At 40.3% G+C, this 17384-nt stretch overlaps 1 protein-coding gene across 1 annotated transcript in view; it reads right to left on the bottom strand.

Annotated features, from left to right (window-relative positions):
- The window catches only part of ADAMTSL1 (ADAMTS like 1), a 368021-nt gene extending 355740 nt beyond the window's left edge, over positions 1 to 12281 (bottom strand). Inside the window, exon 1 of the mRNA XM_081151642.1 lies at positions 12079 to 12281. Within this exon, the coding sequence (XP_081007768.1) occupies positions 12079 to 12141 (63 nt within the window). The 5' untranslated portion in view covers positions 12142 to 12281. The remainder of the gene's footprint in view (positions 1 to 12078) is intronic.
- Positions 12282 to 17384: the final 5103 nt, after the last annotated feature.

Below are 17384 nucleotides of genomic sequence, written 5' to 3'. Positions count from 1 at the left end.
TTCTAACTGGCCTTTTGGTCTCGGGGCCTCTCCGCTCCATGTGGTCCCTGCAGCAGCCTTTCTAAACACACGCTGGGGCCAAAGCCCCTGGAACTCACCTTCCTTTCCCCTGTGCCTCTGCCTGGGAGGCCCCCTTCCCTCTCCTGTTTGCCTGGTGAACTTCCACTGATCCTGTAAGACTCATTTTAGACACCCTTTCTTTCAGGCTACCTGCAGTGACCCACCTCAGAGCCAAGTTACTGTGTGCCTCGCCTAGAGCAGGGGACACCGCGGACAGCAAACGCCAGCCTCCCTCCCCTGTGTCCCTCCCTGTGCTACCCCAGTGCCTTATCTTCTCCACTCAGCTTCTGTCTGATGATCTTTGTGAAACTCTGCTTAGAATCCATGAGTTTCCTGGGTGTTATTTATGACTGGGTCTTGTCTAGAACAGGCTAGTCCATGACAAAGTTTTCACTGATACAAAGAAATAAATAAAAAAATAAGGACCCGGGTTAGTTTTTCATTAAGCTGGATATGGTGAGTTAGAGTTTCCTCTGAAATTACGTATTTGAAACTTGTGGCGTATTCAAATAACCTTTAATGTGCAGCAGTGAAACAAAATGGCAGAGTTGGGGCCGGAATAAACTCTGTCTATGGGGGTTTGAATCTGCACTCTGGCCCTGCTGGCTGACCGAGCTGCAGCATGTCATATAGCCTCTCTGTGCCTCAGTTTCCTCATCTTCACAATGAGGAAAAGAATTATAACTGCTCCAGAGGGTTGCTATGAGAATTATATGATGTAATATATGTAGAGTGCATCTCACGTTGCACTTTCTATAGCATTAGCTATTATTATTGCATTTCTGAAACTATGGTGAAAGTTCATTTTACTGTCTTAACAAAATTAAAAAAAAACAGAAACTTTTTTTCTGTTTTCCATATTTCCTACCTACTTGCAAACATATTTTTATTTACTTCTGAAATTTTAATGGTCTGTGAAATCCCAAAGTCTGGGAATCTTGGCTTTCAAGAATCTAGAACTCTGAAGTGAACATGAATGTTTTTCCCAAAATCAAGATCTGGGAGTCCATAGCCAAAACAGTCCCTTCACTGCTGGATTGTTGGCCAAGTGGAATGTCCTGGGGTAAGAGCGTCTGCCTCGGATTCAGGCAGGTTGGGGCTGGTGACAGAGACCTGGCAGAGGTATTGGAGGAGAAGAGCCCCTCCCAGCAGAGAGCGGAGCACAGGTGACTGGTGATCTGGATGACGCTCGGAGATCGTAAAGGTCCCACATACTCAAGGTTCCACAGAACAAGCTTCGCCTTCTCAGGAAAACCCTGCCTTCATTAGTGTTCTATATGACACCGAGGCCTTTCACTCTCTTGAATGAGGGGCTGGTATAAAGGTTTCACTATTTAAGCACAGTCTATGATGGAAAAGACAGGTGTTTATGTATCAAATAAACAGAGACAAAGTAATACACTCATTAAGCTTAGATTTCAGTATCACTAAAAAAGAGGATTCCAGAAGGGAATAAAAAAAGGCATAACTTGAAGGAGCGACCTTAAATATAAATCTTTAGAGTTTTAGAGTTTTTCTAACACATTCTTTCTTGAATCACTATAAATAATGAATTAATGTGTCTATTTCTTTAGGCAGAGACCCCCTTACATCAGCAATAGTTAAATATACAGTTTAAAGAAAATAATATCATGACAGCAACATAAAACCAATGGAAAGTACCAGCCAATTAATTCCTGCCTCCTCCCTCCCTCCCTGTCCCACGTGCTTTCTGATATTATATGTAGAAAAGACTCATCTTTAGAACCATGTGTTTTATTCCACACCGTCTACCCAGTACCTAGCACAGTGCCTGGTGTGTAGCAGCCTCTCAGTAAATACGCTCTTTTGCACAGAAGGAAGGAAGCTAACACTTCCTGGAAACCTGTTATGTGCAAGGTCCCGCATGAAAGTTATTTTCACATAGATGTCACCAACATCTTTCACATTTTTCATTGATATGGAAAAAAAGAAAAATGAAGCTTATTGACATGACACATGTCTAGGGTCTGAGACCAGGTTTATAGACTTCAGTCCCCTCTGTTGGCCAGGTCACCCTGAGGTTTATAAATCAACAATGATCCTTGAGTTTTAACTCAAGATGATTTTTCATCAGCTTCATTGGTTCCTTGGTTTCCTCTGTACATGACATTTCAACATTTCAACCTTTCTCCACCAAGGCCGGCTCGCCTGGCTCTTATATAAAGGGCCCTAGAGTCCACACAGTCTAATAGAAAGAAAATACATTTCTTTTCAAAGTAGTACAGACTCAAAGGAAAGAGACCCAGCTTCCAGGATCGGGATCCTACCTTTTAGGTCTTCCTGGCAAATATTTCTCAGATCTCTTTGTATGCATTTATATTTTAGATTAAATTATCTGCAAAATAAAGGGGCTGGAATAGGCAATTAATTCACATATATTTTTTATTTTTTTATTGTTTTGGCCTGGTGCTAGGGATATAAAGATATTTAAGACAAAAAATAAAACCAAACTCCTGTCTTCAAAGATCACAGTCAATTGAGGTCACATTTTATGCTACATCAAATATTCCTTTCAATTATAAAACACTATGAATCTATGTACTGGGATCTCAAATGTCAATTAAACTAACTCTGTAGCAGTCATTTCAAGGCATGTTTGTTACCTCAGACCAGCTACAAGCCCCAGAATAAAAGTGTGTGGCACGTGAGGGAAATTATATTGGATCTCTATTGCCAATGGTTATAACAACCATAAAGAAAAAACAGACTATTTCTAAAAAACTTTCCTCTAAGTCTCACTGCAGCACCTGAACAGTAGGAGTGCTTATTGTTTCCATGACCCTTTTCCAGTTCTGGTTCTACTGATGAAGTACAATATTTGAACAATACTCTGCGACTTCAAATGGTGACTGAGTACAGGTGGCAAAGTAGGCTGAGAAATCGGACACCCTACCATACCTTACTCTGAGAACAAAGTAAGGTATATTTATTTTATTGGACAGTTTGAATTTATTATAGGTTGCTCATAATATCCTGTCTCATTTCTTTAGGGCTCTTGGAATTTATGTCAGGATGTCTTAGGTTATCACACTCCTTCCCTCCTTCGTCCCAACCAATATTTATGCCAACAGACTGAATTGACTTAGAGAAAGTCCCCGGACAAAAATTGAAGGGGAAAATACCCAAAGCTTTAGTTGAAGAATGGCAGAAGCTTTGGAAAAAAATCTGAGAAAGTAATGAAGATGAAAATGGAAACTCTGTGAAAATTAATGTAGTGTAGAATTGGCGAACATACCACTTATTTCTTTAAACAAATAGAAGAAAGGACCCGCTTATGAGGTGCACCCAAATAATTCACAGGTGGTGAAACTATTAGAGTCCTGCAATTTCTTGCCTCAGAAGTGGAATAAATCTCCTGTATTATAAATGGCATATGCTCATACATGTGATTTTTCTACCATTTCCTTTCTCTCAACTATCCCCCTTTCCATGCACAGGGCCTTTTGGGTTTCATTGTAATTAATTTATTTTTAATGAGAACTTTAGAGAAAAGTCTACCAAGGAAGGGAGATGCAACCTACTATAGTAACTGCACTTACAGAAATATAATTTCAAATGGAATACGTTTGTTGTTTTTTTCACGGTTCAGTTATTACCAAATAAGCACAATGTAGTAAAACTATGTTAGATTGAAGTCTGCCAGCAGATGCTTCAATGATAATGGGGCAGATGGGAACTCTCTAGATATTGGTCACACATAATTAATGGTAATTCTCACAATGATAAGAATTTGCCTTGAGAATAATTTTTCCCTAAATAATTTATCTTACCTATTCTAGAAGCATTATCTCAATCCATTGAGATTTTGCTTCCCGGAAATTGTCGACAGTTTGGCTCAAATAAACTCACAAAAATGAAAAATAAATAAAAAACTATTCTGGTGTGTTCTGTTGCATACATTTATATTCTGAACTATGGAAATTGGGGAAAAATTTAATGTTTGAAGTCAAATAGTGACTGATAATATCCATAAAAATAACACATTCATAATCTGTGGGAAGCCATAATTTATATTTACACATGGGTAAGAGCATTAAACAGAGAGTCTATGCTGGGGAAGAAAGTTACCAGACGAGCCTTTTGTGGGGGAATCGAAAATAATAATATCCATCACAGAACTATTCCCCATAGAAGAGTTTTTTGAAACATTTAAAAATAACTCTGACGACACAATGTCCAATTAAGACACAACTGCAAATTAAGACACGATTGCAAGACTGTGTCTTAATCTCTCTCCCATGGAGTCTGCTCTGTGTTGGGTATACAGCTGGTGATAGATAAGTGATTTTTACATGAATTACAGTAATCACTTGAAGTTTTATAGTACTTTGAAGTTTACAAAACACTTCAACATCTAATGCTGATTTGCTTCTCATGGCACCCTGGAGAGTTAGATGGGATGGGCCATAGTGTGTCATGAGTGGACAGAAATTGGAGTGAGTTATGCAACTGGGCCATGATCATAGAGCTGGAATCAGTGCAACAGCCCAGATGGTTACACTTTAAAACTAGTGCCACTTTCATGACCTCCTAGAAAAACGTATTAAAGATAGTTTGAGACTAGGTATACCCAAGGAGCACATTTTACTCCATACACTGCTGTGTGAAATATTTGTTTTCTTTGGGTGTAGGAATCTGTTCTCCTCTCTGTTCACTCCTTTAGTTTCTGACATCTGTCTCTGGAACTGCATTGGTGCATCTCCGTATCTTTTTTTTGTTTTCTTTGACTGCTCCTTAGGTCTGTGTGGTGCTGTGTACTTGACTTGGTTGGTTGGTTGGTCCTGCTCTGCTCCAAGGAGACTAGACTCCAATTGTATACCACACTCCTGCTCTCTTGGTTCCTTTCCTCATTTATTACTGCTCCACTCAATCCTGGATCCTATGTTTAAAAAAATGGATGTGAACTCACTTTCCTGTTTTTCCTGCAGTACTGGCACCCCTCCCCCCCCAAGTACTTAGCACACTCTAGGTATGTGGTAAGTTGCAAATCACAAAGACTGAATCACCATTAGGATGATATTGCATCTTATTATTTCAATTTTCCTATATCATAAATGGAAAGTAGTATCAATACTTATATGTCAGTGAGTATTAGCATGCTTGTCATCTAAATTGAAATTATATGTTATTTGAAAAGGTTTTCAGTTTAACAAATAACACCTTCCCGCAATTCTCAGTGTTTTAACACAACAAAGGTTTATTCTTGCTCATGGTTAAATGAATGTTCGCAAGTGTGACTCAATGAGGATAGCAGTTTGGAGCTCTGCTCCATGTAGTCATTCAGGAACTGAGGCTTTCAATTTGGTGGCTTTGCCATTCCCTAGAGTCCTGAAGTTCTTTACTGGGTTCTCTGCATCCAGCAGGCAAGAAAAGAGAGAGTGCTTGGTGCTTAGAGGACTATGTGACAGATGTTAGGCCTAAAAGTGCCATATTTCATGTCTAACTATAATCCATTGACTAGAACCCAATCATAATGCTCCATCCACTCACAGAGAACACTGGGAAATACAGTTTATCTTGTGCCAAGTAGTAAAAAGAAATGAGTTTTCGTGACTCCATAGCATTATCTCTGCTAAAATGAGAGTTTATAACCAGCTTCCAGTTTTATTAAACTGTGGCTAATGTAAATATCATTTTCTTCCTGAGGATCAATTTCATAAAAAAAAATACTCGAGAAGTAAGTGAATTTAAAACAGATATGGAATGTGCAAAATTCATTCTAATTGACAACAGCAAAAGGGCTTATTGTTCAATTGCAGTTCACTGTGTGGATATCTATGTTTTAAGAGAGAGGAAGAAAAAAAAATAGATGTCTTCTGTTTGGAATTTATTAGAATTGTTGATTTGGTCCTATCAACATCAGAATTAATGCAATGCTTCATGAGTGAAACAGATCCTCACATTTACCCTTATTACATGTAATTTATCTCCTTTTTGCCTTCTCTTGCTAAGTCATTCTTATTCATCCATTTATTCATTCATTAAAAAAATTCATTGATCCACTCAGCTACTGATGGGCACTTGAGCTGTTTCCAGATCTTAGCTATTGTAAATTGTGCTGCTATGAACACTGGGGTACATATGTTCTTTCTGATTAGTGTTTCAAGATTCTTAGGATATATTCCTAGGAGTGGGATCACTGGGTCAAAAGGCAGCTTGATTTTTAATCTTTTGAGTAAATTCCATACTGTTTTCCATAGTGGGGTACACTTATACAATGGAATACTATGCAGCTGTAAAAAAGGAAGGATTTCTTATCCTATGCGACAGCATGGAGGAACCTGGAGATTATGATGCTAAGCAAAGTAAGCCAGTCAAATATCACATGATGTCACTTATAAGTGGAATCGAATGAACATAATAAACAGACGAACAAAATAGGTCCAGAGGCATGGATGCATGGAACAGACTGGCGAATCTCAGAGGGGAGAGGGAGAGGGGAGGTGGGAAGAGATTAACCGAAGAATGACTATATGCATATCTGCATAACCCATGGACACAAACAATAGCGTGGTGAAGGCCTTGGGGGGGCAGGGGCAGGGAGGAAGGGGTTTGGGGGGGAATTGGGGGACATCTATAATACAGTCAACAATAAAAAAATTAATTAATTTTAAAAAACCACATTTTTTGAGATCTAGTTACCAGACATTCTGAGAGAAGTGGAAGGAAAAAGCCATTCTTTCTGTTGTTGCCACAGGTTTGTGGAATAGACAGACACGTTAAGTACAGTAGGAGAAGTGGAATGACAGACAGATGCAGGAAGCTCAAGGACTAGAAGAAGTTACAATTGAAAGTATCATAGAGAGTAAAATGAAGTATTGATGCCTCTGAAAAACAACTGTTAACTGCTGACTATACATGGAGCTATATATTGGTGGAATTTGGGATGGGGTAGTCAAACAGAGAGATTACAGTATTTCTTCTAATGAAGGTTAAATAATTAATAAGATACGATCTATTTCTATGACTGAAATAGAGACCATTAATAAATATAGGAAAACATTCCAACTGACTTATAAATACTGAGCTTCTTCTGGAAATACAACAAATAAAAAGCCAGAGGTCATTGTTGGCTGCAGACTCCTACCATCGGGATATCTTCGTGACATGGCCAGAAAATATGCTAACGGCCCAAATGCTGGGTAAGCCAGTTAGCAAGGTCCCGGGAAGGGGAAAACCAGAACAGCTAAGCTTTATTCAATGTAGGTTTTAATCGTGAAATTCGGGAATTGGGGAGATTTAGTCATTTATTTTTGAGCTCATGGAAAGAAGGGCTTGATAGTGACAGCTCACCCCAGTTAGCAGGCAGGCTCCCCACACAGCTGTGCTGGCCTATTTCAATTAGGATCCTTTAGGACTGACATCACCCCTGGTATGCCAGGCCTAAGCCGCTCATGAGCCAGTACTGCCAATCAAGCCAAAATCCAACCACATGGTATGGTTGTTATGATGTAGACAGAAAATGACATGAACTTGTCTCATTCTGGTAAAAACACAAAGTTTGAAGCCGCCTCTCTAGAAGAAGAAATTCAGTAAAAATGGTAAGATTGTAAAATTTAATTTAGACACATTTTCCTGTGATTATCTCAACACAGTTAACCAGTAGGTTACTCATGATGATTCAAGGAGTGCTCTCACTCAAAAAAAACCAGGCTTTTCATGCTATGAAGAGGTCACTTTCGAGTCACTCTACTCATGACAACACAGAACCAGGAGACTATGCATAATGAGGGAAGGACAGAGTGAAACTTAAATAATTAGATGTGAGAAACTTAGACCTGAAACCTAAAATAGATAAATCTAAAGCAGGGCTGTCACTTGGCCAAAAAAACTGGACTCTACAGCTGAAGTTAGAAAACCCAAAATATGTGGAGAATTAGAGAACCGTGTGAGAATTGCTTAAGTTCTTTCTTCTCTTAATTTAGTTCATAAACAGTTACGATGCCTGTTTATACAAGACACTCTACTAGGTGTTGCAGAAAATGCAGAAATCCACAGGAAACTGTATTTTTCCTGAAATAGTTTTAAATTATAGTTTGATTAAGACATAATAAAGGGGAGAACCAAAATACCAGATCATGTCTCATCCAAACATAAATCCTGTGCTAAATGCACCAATGTAAACTGGGTTAAAAAAAAAAGAGTACTAAGTACAGGGATTAACCACACTTTACTGATTAAAATTATACAAGTTAAATCTCCTTTAACTTTGTTATAAGGATATAAGAATGAACTTTGTGCTGCTCCTAAGTTTGAGTAACAGCCTACTCCATGATACGCTTGAGAACTGCTTTCTGGCTTAGTCCTACATATTGGTAAGGGGAAATCAACATGCATTAACACTCATTGAAATGCACAAATACATTCATTTATTCATTCCCTCACTTTCTCTCAAAAGTCTTCAAAATCCATGTAGCCTTTCAAGGAAGAAAATTCCTGGTGTAACAGGATTCTTTTGTAGTTCACTAGTGACCACTATTGGACATACTTCCCTCAACTTATATAAAGCAATAGCACTGGTTCACATGAAAGTAATAACAGAGGCCAGAAAGTGGTCCTGAACAGACCGAAACACTAAAAACAGGAGCCTGAGAAAACAAAAATGCAGCTGACCGTGTCTAGACAAGAAACTTCACAAAAACATGAAGAAAGTAATGTTAAGAGAAATGCCTCCCTGTGTTTTGCAGATCTATGTAAAAAACACAATCTAGGCAGGATAGTAAACAATAGCTATAGCAAGGTGTGCATGCACACAGACACACACAGGCACACTCTTACTGGATCAGACCACAGTCTGCTGTAAATAAGGGATTTAACATTCATTCCACAAGCTAATGGTGCTTCTCGCCATCCAAGATAGATGGACTTAGATAATAGTGGGGGAGAGTGCCAGAGTGACTGAAGGGAATGGGCTATTGTGTTTGACTAGTTTCCATGTATAAATTAGTGCAGAGAAGAAAAAGAAATTCAACAGAAAAACACATGTACTTTATTATAATTCCGAGTGTTACTCTTGCAACTCCCACAATAGCAGGCGAAAGAGCTTAAAACCACTTAAAAGAAACAAAAACCAAATGCAAATTTGATTAAATGCCTTTCTGACAAGAAGTGATTTGACTTCAAGTTTGGATGGACACATATGTCAATGGCTGGTCATGGTTTCTGCCACATTCCTTTCGAGCTAAACAATTGGGACAAAAAAAGAGAATGAAAAAAGGAAGCAGGGTGGGAAGACGTGAAAAGTTGGGTTATGTGGCTTAATTTGACTTGAATATCAGGATGAAAACCTCTTGATCAGGAGTGCTGTCTATTGTGTCCAGAATGAAAACGAAGTCTATGATGTATGAGCTTTGCATGACAATGTGGGTGGTCACCTAAACGAGATACAATAGATACAGGGGCCACATTTTCTCAGAATAATGCTCCAAAGGAAAAGGGCTTTGGCGAACCACATTTGATATTTGTACACACTCACCAACCAAGCCATGAGACAGATGATTTGGCTGTCAGTGTGATATGAAGGCTGTTTTGAAGTAGAAACTGGCCTGCCACTAAACAAAGTATTTCCCAACTAAGTTAAAGAGATCTTTCAAAATTGCTTAAATTAATTCTACACGTAGACAGACTTTTGTAATGTATTAAAAAACTATAGAAAAAAAACAGGGCAGCCAGTTCAATTTCTCTATCCAGATTGAAGGTTGAGTTGACAATGTCACACTTCTAAGTCAACTACTGGTCAGGCTGAAGGTCACTTTCTCTTAGGCCCGTTATTTAATTTTAGCTACAAAGCTGAAGAAGGCAGTTAATGAGCAAGTGTAACAACTGCCTATAATATTGTACACATCTTTAATGGCCAAGATGATGCAAAAAGCCTAAATTTCTCAAACAAAGTCTACAGACCAACCTACGCCATTGATTCCATTACTGCTAAGCATTTTATAATCGCAGTACAAAGCAAACAAGTTATCTTCTATTATGTGTTTCATTTGGAGGCTCTAATATAAGCTGATTTTCTTATCTGTAAAATGGGTTTAAAAACGTCTTATTTGCAAGGTTACTGTGCGGATGCTTTGTAATGCTTTCCAAACAACAGGCCTAGTGTTTGGCCCTCTCAGACGCACAGTGCATGGCAGATATTATTAATGCTGTTATCACTCTGCACAAGGGTGTATCTTGGCACTCACCAGTTCTCTTTCATTTCTAGCATAACTCTCAGAATTCCTGTTCATTTAAATACAGGTATGAAACAAACCTGGGTTTGATTTCATTTTACCCTCAATACAATTACTGTAATTTAAACAAAATGTGTCTTATGTTTTAAATCTTAAATAAGTCTCATTATGTGCTCAAATACATAGGTCTCATTATGTGCACATATGAATAGTCAAGATATCAAAGAGGGATATAATGCATTTACCAAGTGCGTAGCAAAACAATCTACTCCTGAATGGGAAAGTTTTTCCAAAGTAAAATGAGATCATACTTCATATGGAAGATACCAAAAAAGTAATGTGTACTGGTAATTTGCTTTATGATGTAATTAGATGGGAACATAATGCGCACTTTTTAAAAATCACAAAGAAAAAAAGACGAGGCAACCTAATGGTGTGTATATAAGTAACACGTCCCATATGGAAAAAATGAGACACCTTTCATAAACTGCTCGCTTCAATAGTCATAAAGCACACCTAGACATTCTGCTTTTTATATTCCTCCGAACGGCTAAAACTTACAGTCCATTCATGCTTAAAATTCAGTTTGCCTTTAAATTTCCAAGAAAACTCAAAAATACATTTCTATATTTACAGCATTTGCAACGTAGCATTATGATTTCTTGGCTACAACGATGCAAATAAGCGGGAATGTATAAAACAGTTAATCACTGCCTGATTACCCTATCTGATGAATCTTCAATTTGTACCAAATGGCTTACTTCCCTTCTTCATAATTATAGTGCAGATCAAATTTGTCAGAGTGTAATCAGAACAAAACATTCCTTCGCCATCGACGAATCCATGCAACCTATATATTCGTTGCATTTTTACCTGGCTCCCTTCTTGCCTGGTTGCCTCCTGAGGAAGTGCCGGCATGCCTTAAATGTGACAGGGAGAGCTACAGTCACGTTTGTTTGGAATCAGTGTGTGCAAATTTTGGAATCAAACCTTCAGATGAGGTTTACTGAGTTGCCTGCCCAGAACACTCTGGTTTAAAAAATGTGCATTGCTATTAATATTTTGAGTGTAGATTTTTTTTGGACAGTAAATGTTCATTTTCTGCCCATAAAACCAAGTATGAGTCACAATGGAACATTTACTTTGAGTCAAAAATGCAGTGTGTGCTGATGGTCAGGAGCAGAGCATCTTATCACTGTGACTATGGAAAGCAGCCGTAAAGAAAGTCAGCATTTTCTTCGTCTTCAAAAGCAGATCTGAGATCAAAGACCATAATCCTCAATTCATAAATACCAGCATTAACTTGTATCCATAGATGACTTGCAGTAATTATGAGCTGTAATCTGGGTTGGCTGCAAAGAGGCTCTCGTTCCCTCTTTTACCTGGTTCCGTAGCACATGTTCACAGAGGGAAAAGAATTCTTAAAAGGCAGCGGGGGGAAAGCCCCTCGCAGCCCATCCTTCAAAAAATTCCAGAACACCACAGTGAGTGAGTTTGATTTGAGGACGCCTGTCACCCAAATTCCAAGTGTACACACCACCGTTTATACAGTCTCCAGCTCGCAAGCTCTGTGCAGTCATTCCCAAAGTGCATGCCCCGATATTATTATGTACCTCTAACTAATCCCACAAAGTCTGGCAGACTTCATTTTGCTTGGGAAGCTGGGGTTCAAGTTCTGAAAGAATTTTTAAAATCACGTAGATTATTGTACCTGGCGTTTGAAGATAAAGACACCCCCCCCCCCCCACACACACACATCCACGGCACCCCAATAGCACCCAGACTAGATGGCAATAGCAACGTATAGAAAGGAAAAGGCATTTACCAGCAGCAGGAGAGCCAGGAAGAGGAGCGGTGTGCCAGGAGTTGCCCGACGGCAGCATTCCATGCTTGGATCCTTGCCGGAATCCGAATCGGACACTGAGTAAGCTGCTAAGTGCTCCTCTGCCTGCTGTCACATCCAGTCCTGGTGCTAACACTCCAGCCCTGCCTATCAGCTTCCATCAGCCCCGCTCACATTTCCTGACTAGGGGTGGGTGGGTAGGTGGATGGGTGGGGGGTAAGCTGAATGGAATCTCTCTCGGAGCAGGCAGCCAGCCAATCAGGCTCCTGCTAATCAGACATGCTGAATAACAAAGCCAGGGGGACAGAGAAAGTGTAACAGTGCGAGCAAAAAAAAAAAGAAAAAAGAAAAAAGAAAAAAAGAAAAAAAAGAAAGGAGAGCTGAGCGCGCAGCTGAGCCAGAAGCCAAATGCAAAAGATGCAGAATTGCAAACGAGGAAGCCAAGCCCTGCGCTACTAACTAACCTGGTTAGTTCTTTGTGAGATACATTTCTCTTTGCCACTTGCTTGCGCTGATGCCTGCTGCTTTGTAAAGTACAGTAGCTCCCTGTGACTCCGTATTGTTCCATTCAGGAGAGAAACTTAATCCCTGTCAATATATAACATATGCCATAAAGGGAAAGAGTCATAGACAAAACCTGACTCAATGTGCCCTTTAAATGTGTCTGTGCGACTGCTTTATTCTTCTTCCATAAAGTTGCTCTTTATTTTCCCCCTTGACTTGGAGAAGGGAGACTGTATAAATTTTCTAAAGTTACTCACTAAACCTAAATAGTGGCAGAAGTTACTTTGTGTATTAATGACTTGATCTGGAAGAAAAGGAAGTTGATTCTTTGTAAAGTGACAATTTAAAAAACACCCGAGGTTTACTAAGGCGAAAGGCACAATTAGAAATTTAGATCCACTAGTTTAAAAAGAAGCCCTTCACAAAGACGGGGGATGAGTGGCACTGAAATCTGAGGTTGAGAAACAGCCTGCTTTTGACACACGGCCAACTCTCAACTGTCTGCTTTAGGGGGGAGAGAAAGAAAGGATGAATTAAATCCTCAGCTAATCCCAGAGCCTTTTAACCGACAGCCTCAGCCTCCTTCACGCCCGTGCTGGAGCTGCTGCAGTGCAGCGAAGGCTGAAGGAGTCTACCTCCCTTCCCCTTCCCCTTCCCCTTCCCCTTCCCCTTCCCCTTCCCCTTCCCTCTCGCAGGGGCTGAGATGACCCCCCAGGCCCGGCCCTGGAGGGCTGCTGAGGAGCAGTGAAGTGATGACAAGGCCAAGAGAAGGTCACGGAGCTTCTGAGTCCGGTTAATCCACCAGCAAGCAAGATTTCGACTCTACCACAGGAGGATTTTTGTTACAGTTTTAGAAAAGTGTCAAGTGTCCAACAAGGACGTCTCTCTCCTTATCAGCGAAGGAAATCACTGGGCTTTTGAAAGAATGAAATAGCAAACCTGGCCTTACATTCCCATAGGTGTCTCACCAGGAAGTTTTCCCTTTGCCGATCTCCTGATAGCCAAGAAATAGATATGATGGAGGTAGGAGACACTTATAATTAATGTTCTTTCCTTTCATTAATAAAAAAAAAATACCGACAAGAGGTATGAAACACACAGATATGGAAAACCTGATGAAGCTGTGACAGGCATGTGAATACAGGCAGGTCTGTCTATATTCATAGCTGCCATGCAGCTTTTCAAACTGGTGAGGGAAAGCAGGTTGTTTAACTTCAGGTTACCTGCTTCCGACGGTATGTCAATTCAGGACAGAAGAGCTTTAATATTCCCATTTTTACCCTGTGAGGAAAGTCAAGGGCATACAAGGATCTACCTTTCCCCCACCCAGCAAAGTGGGTAGTGCGAATCCCTAACACAGAGGCCCTGTTCTTTAAGTGTGCTTTCCTTTCTCACAAAGACTCGCTTCACAGATCTCTCAAGAACCAGCTGATGCTCACAAGCTGGAGAGTATTCGCGAGTAACTGTAAAAATACTTGACTGGTGTTATCTGAAATTGTTATCATTAAAGAAATGGATTGATTGAAATAAACTTTCATTTATGAAGCTATGTTCTCTCTCTCTCTCCTTTACACATGTAAGCTTTCTGCTACGGGTTTTTTTTTCCTTCTATCGGAGTTACCAGCTAAAGAGTTCCAGCAAGTTCTGTAAAGAAATGGAATATTTTATCTAGCACCGCTTTCTCCATAAACTTCACTCGTTAGGCAGGTCAAAGGGAAGAAGAGATGATGGAGAACGGATAATAGCAACATAGTAATTAGTATAGTATCGTCTGTAGTTTGTAGAAGAACAGAACCAATTAGTATGGTAAGAGAGTGACTGTAGTCACTTGCAGGCTCGTCTAGATTCTTTCTTGCTTTGGAAACAATTGTCTCAATGGTGGAGCCAGAGATTTCTGCACTGGAGCTTTGATGGACATGTCAGTTATACAGCAAGACGGTCACCTCAACAGTCACTGGATAGTAGCATATTTTTAAGTCAATCTCTAAGTCATTTGTTGAATGCCTGGAGGATGCCCACTGCAGTGTCTCATGCTTCTGGTCCCTATGCTCTAGCATCTCCTTTCCTGTTGGAGATGCCCCAAGAAATGAGGAAAAGCAATTGCACAGTGAAGCACTGGACACGGGAGGGCAAACTCCAAGCATACTGTAACTTCAGAAACAGGTGGACAAAATCGGTTTGGGTTAGGGTGACTGAGGTAGATTTGTGGGATGAGCTAATTTTGATAACTAGCAAAGTTCATATGGTATCTTTAAAGTTTACCAAATTATTTCATGCCACAATCTCATTTGACCTTTATGACTTCTCTGTGAAACTGGTTAAGTAACTCACCCCATTTTATTTATGTGAAAACTGAGGCTCAGGGAACTGAAGTGACTTGCCTCAGGCCCACTGGCTAGAAATGGCTTTTGGACAAGGTCTTCTGACTTTGACTCTCTCTCATCTCATATATACACACACACATATATTTCTATATTTCTATGTATATATGTGGGTATACACATACACACATTTTCTGATATTGGTAGTGGTGTCATAGTGGTTGGAGGGGGATGTTTATAGTAAAGGCAAAGGAGCAGGAGGCAGGCTACCCAGGATTTACTATGGGTACATGCTACCTGACAGTGGAAAGTATCTTATATTAGCGTATAGCTTCTCTGTCTTCTATCTTCGTCATTTCTAAAACCTCTATCAGTGCCAAGGAAAAATAACATCCAACCCTAGGTAATCGAGATCCATACTAACGGCAGCCTGGGAAAGGCCTCTTATGGCATCTGAGCAGGGCGTTGGCCGAGTTCCTTTTTTCCTCTTCAGGTATCTAAATTAAAGCCGTCTGCCAGTGTCTGAGCAGCAGCAGCAGCAGCAGCAGCCCTGGCTGCTGTAATACTGGTTACCGGCTCCCTGCACAATATATTAGGTGAAATGAAAGCAGAAGCAAGAGTGTCAGGCCTGTCTGAAGCATCATTCCAAATGGTATGGATTTAACAATACTTAATTTAAAAAACACCAGCTTGGACAGGAGCAAGCTGTTAACATTCAGTGTGCTTTATGGCAGGAAAGAGTGAGCTAAACTCTCGGAATTTCTCTCCCTGGGGAGAGTACGTTACAGTGTTCACGCTGAAGCCACCTGTCTCGTCCTGAGGTTGGGCCTTCTCACTGGCCCGCCAGTTGCAGTAACTGGGGTTGAGAGGGCAGAGGGTCTTCTGGAAAGAACTCAGCGGTGGGGAGCACTGACGAGCTGGACAGAGCCTCATCTCCCCTCCTGAAAGGGGTGGTTATGGTGGCGCCTGAGCCTCACTGTCCTCATGGGCATGCGTGGAAGCTGTGTCATTTCCCTGCCTAATTCTGAAAATTAAAGGGGGAGAAATGGTGTGAGACTGAATAAGATAAAACTATAGGAAGCCGACTGCTAGTCTCAGGGACAGAGCTAGAATTTGAGCAGGTGTCTGTAGCTCTCCAATTCACCTAATACCTACTTAACACACAAGCAATTGGAGTGTTGGCTAAAATTTTCAAAGCATCTTTCACACAGAACCTAATGTTATATGAGCAGAAACTCTATAAGGTAGAGAGTAATTATTATCCTCAACTCACTGATGAGAAAACTAGTGCGCTTTTATAATAAGTGGGTTCATCAAAGGTACTTACTAACAGGTGAAAAATTGGAGCTATATCTAAGATGGTTTGACTTCCCCTGGACAACTCTCTAAGAAGTTGATGAAAATAGCTACATTGATTGAGTCTCTCACATACCATGCACTGTTCTAAAGACATTATGTTTATTATTTCTTTTAATTCTCACAACCACCCTATAAAGTAGATACAGTTATTAGCTTCATCCCAACCAGTGCCTTCCTGAAACAGAGGCCAGAAACCCAGAAACTACATTTCCCAGACTCCCTTGCAGCTAGGGTACTGGATGTAATTTAGATTTGGCCACTTAGAACCACTTCCACAAGATTTGGAAGGTGGAAGTGAGGCAGAGACCGCACTTTGCTCTTTGGCTTGTAAAAATGACTACAGAGCAACGTGGTTTGTCTGCAGCCATGCTAGCCAGTCACCACCTTTGTAGGTGTCAAGAGGCAGGCTTGGGGCATGCAGTTCTAGATGGATCAAACAATGTGGGCATGCTTTCTGAAGCCTTACATTTCCATTGAGCAGGTGACTTCCTGGTCATGAAAGAGGCAACAGCTCCTGTGGTGATCTGTTGCTGTAGAATAGCATGGGGGTCTTGAGAAAACTCAAACTAGAGACTTTTTCCAATTTCCTGTTAGTTACTTAATACCCCCAAATAGAACACTTTATGCTTAGATTAGCAAGGATAAATTCTGTTCTCTGGAACAGAATCCTTGACTGATATATCCCCTTTAACAGAGGAGAAAACTGAGGCCCAGAGAATTAAATAACTTGCCTATGATCATATCCCCAGAGAAGGGAAAGGCCAAGATCTGGAACCCGGGCCATCTGTGTTCCTAACAACTAAGCAACACTGTCTCCTTGTAGAGTAAAGGGCCATAGGAATTTCAAGAAGGGAGAGGTCATTGCCAGTTTGAGGACTTGGTGAAGAGTACCCAAATGGAAGAAGTAGACACTGAGAAAGACCTTGAGGTAGACAGTCTTTTAGGAGATGAAAAGAAAGGGGGAAAGGCTTTGCAGGTGAGGAGAACAGAGAAAGCAGAGAAGGTAGGAAAATGTGAGACCCAGAATTTTACTTAGCCTGACCCACACTATTTCAGGCTGTTTAAAGGGGAAAAAAACATATTTTTAAAAATCTTTATCCCACA

The sequence above is a fragment of the Miniopterus schreibersii genome (genome assembly GCF_964146895.1).
Source record: "Miniopterus schreibersii genome assembly, chromosome: 11".
In the NCBI taxonomy this organism is placed as follows: Eukaryota; Metazoa; Chordata; class Mammalia; order Chiroptera; family Miniopteridae; genus Miniopterus; species Miniopterus schreibersii.
The sequence above is the reverse complement of the archived record's forward strand: the minus strand, read 5'-3'. Positions and strand labels throughout refer to the sequence as shown.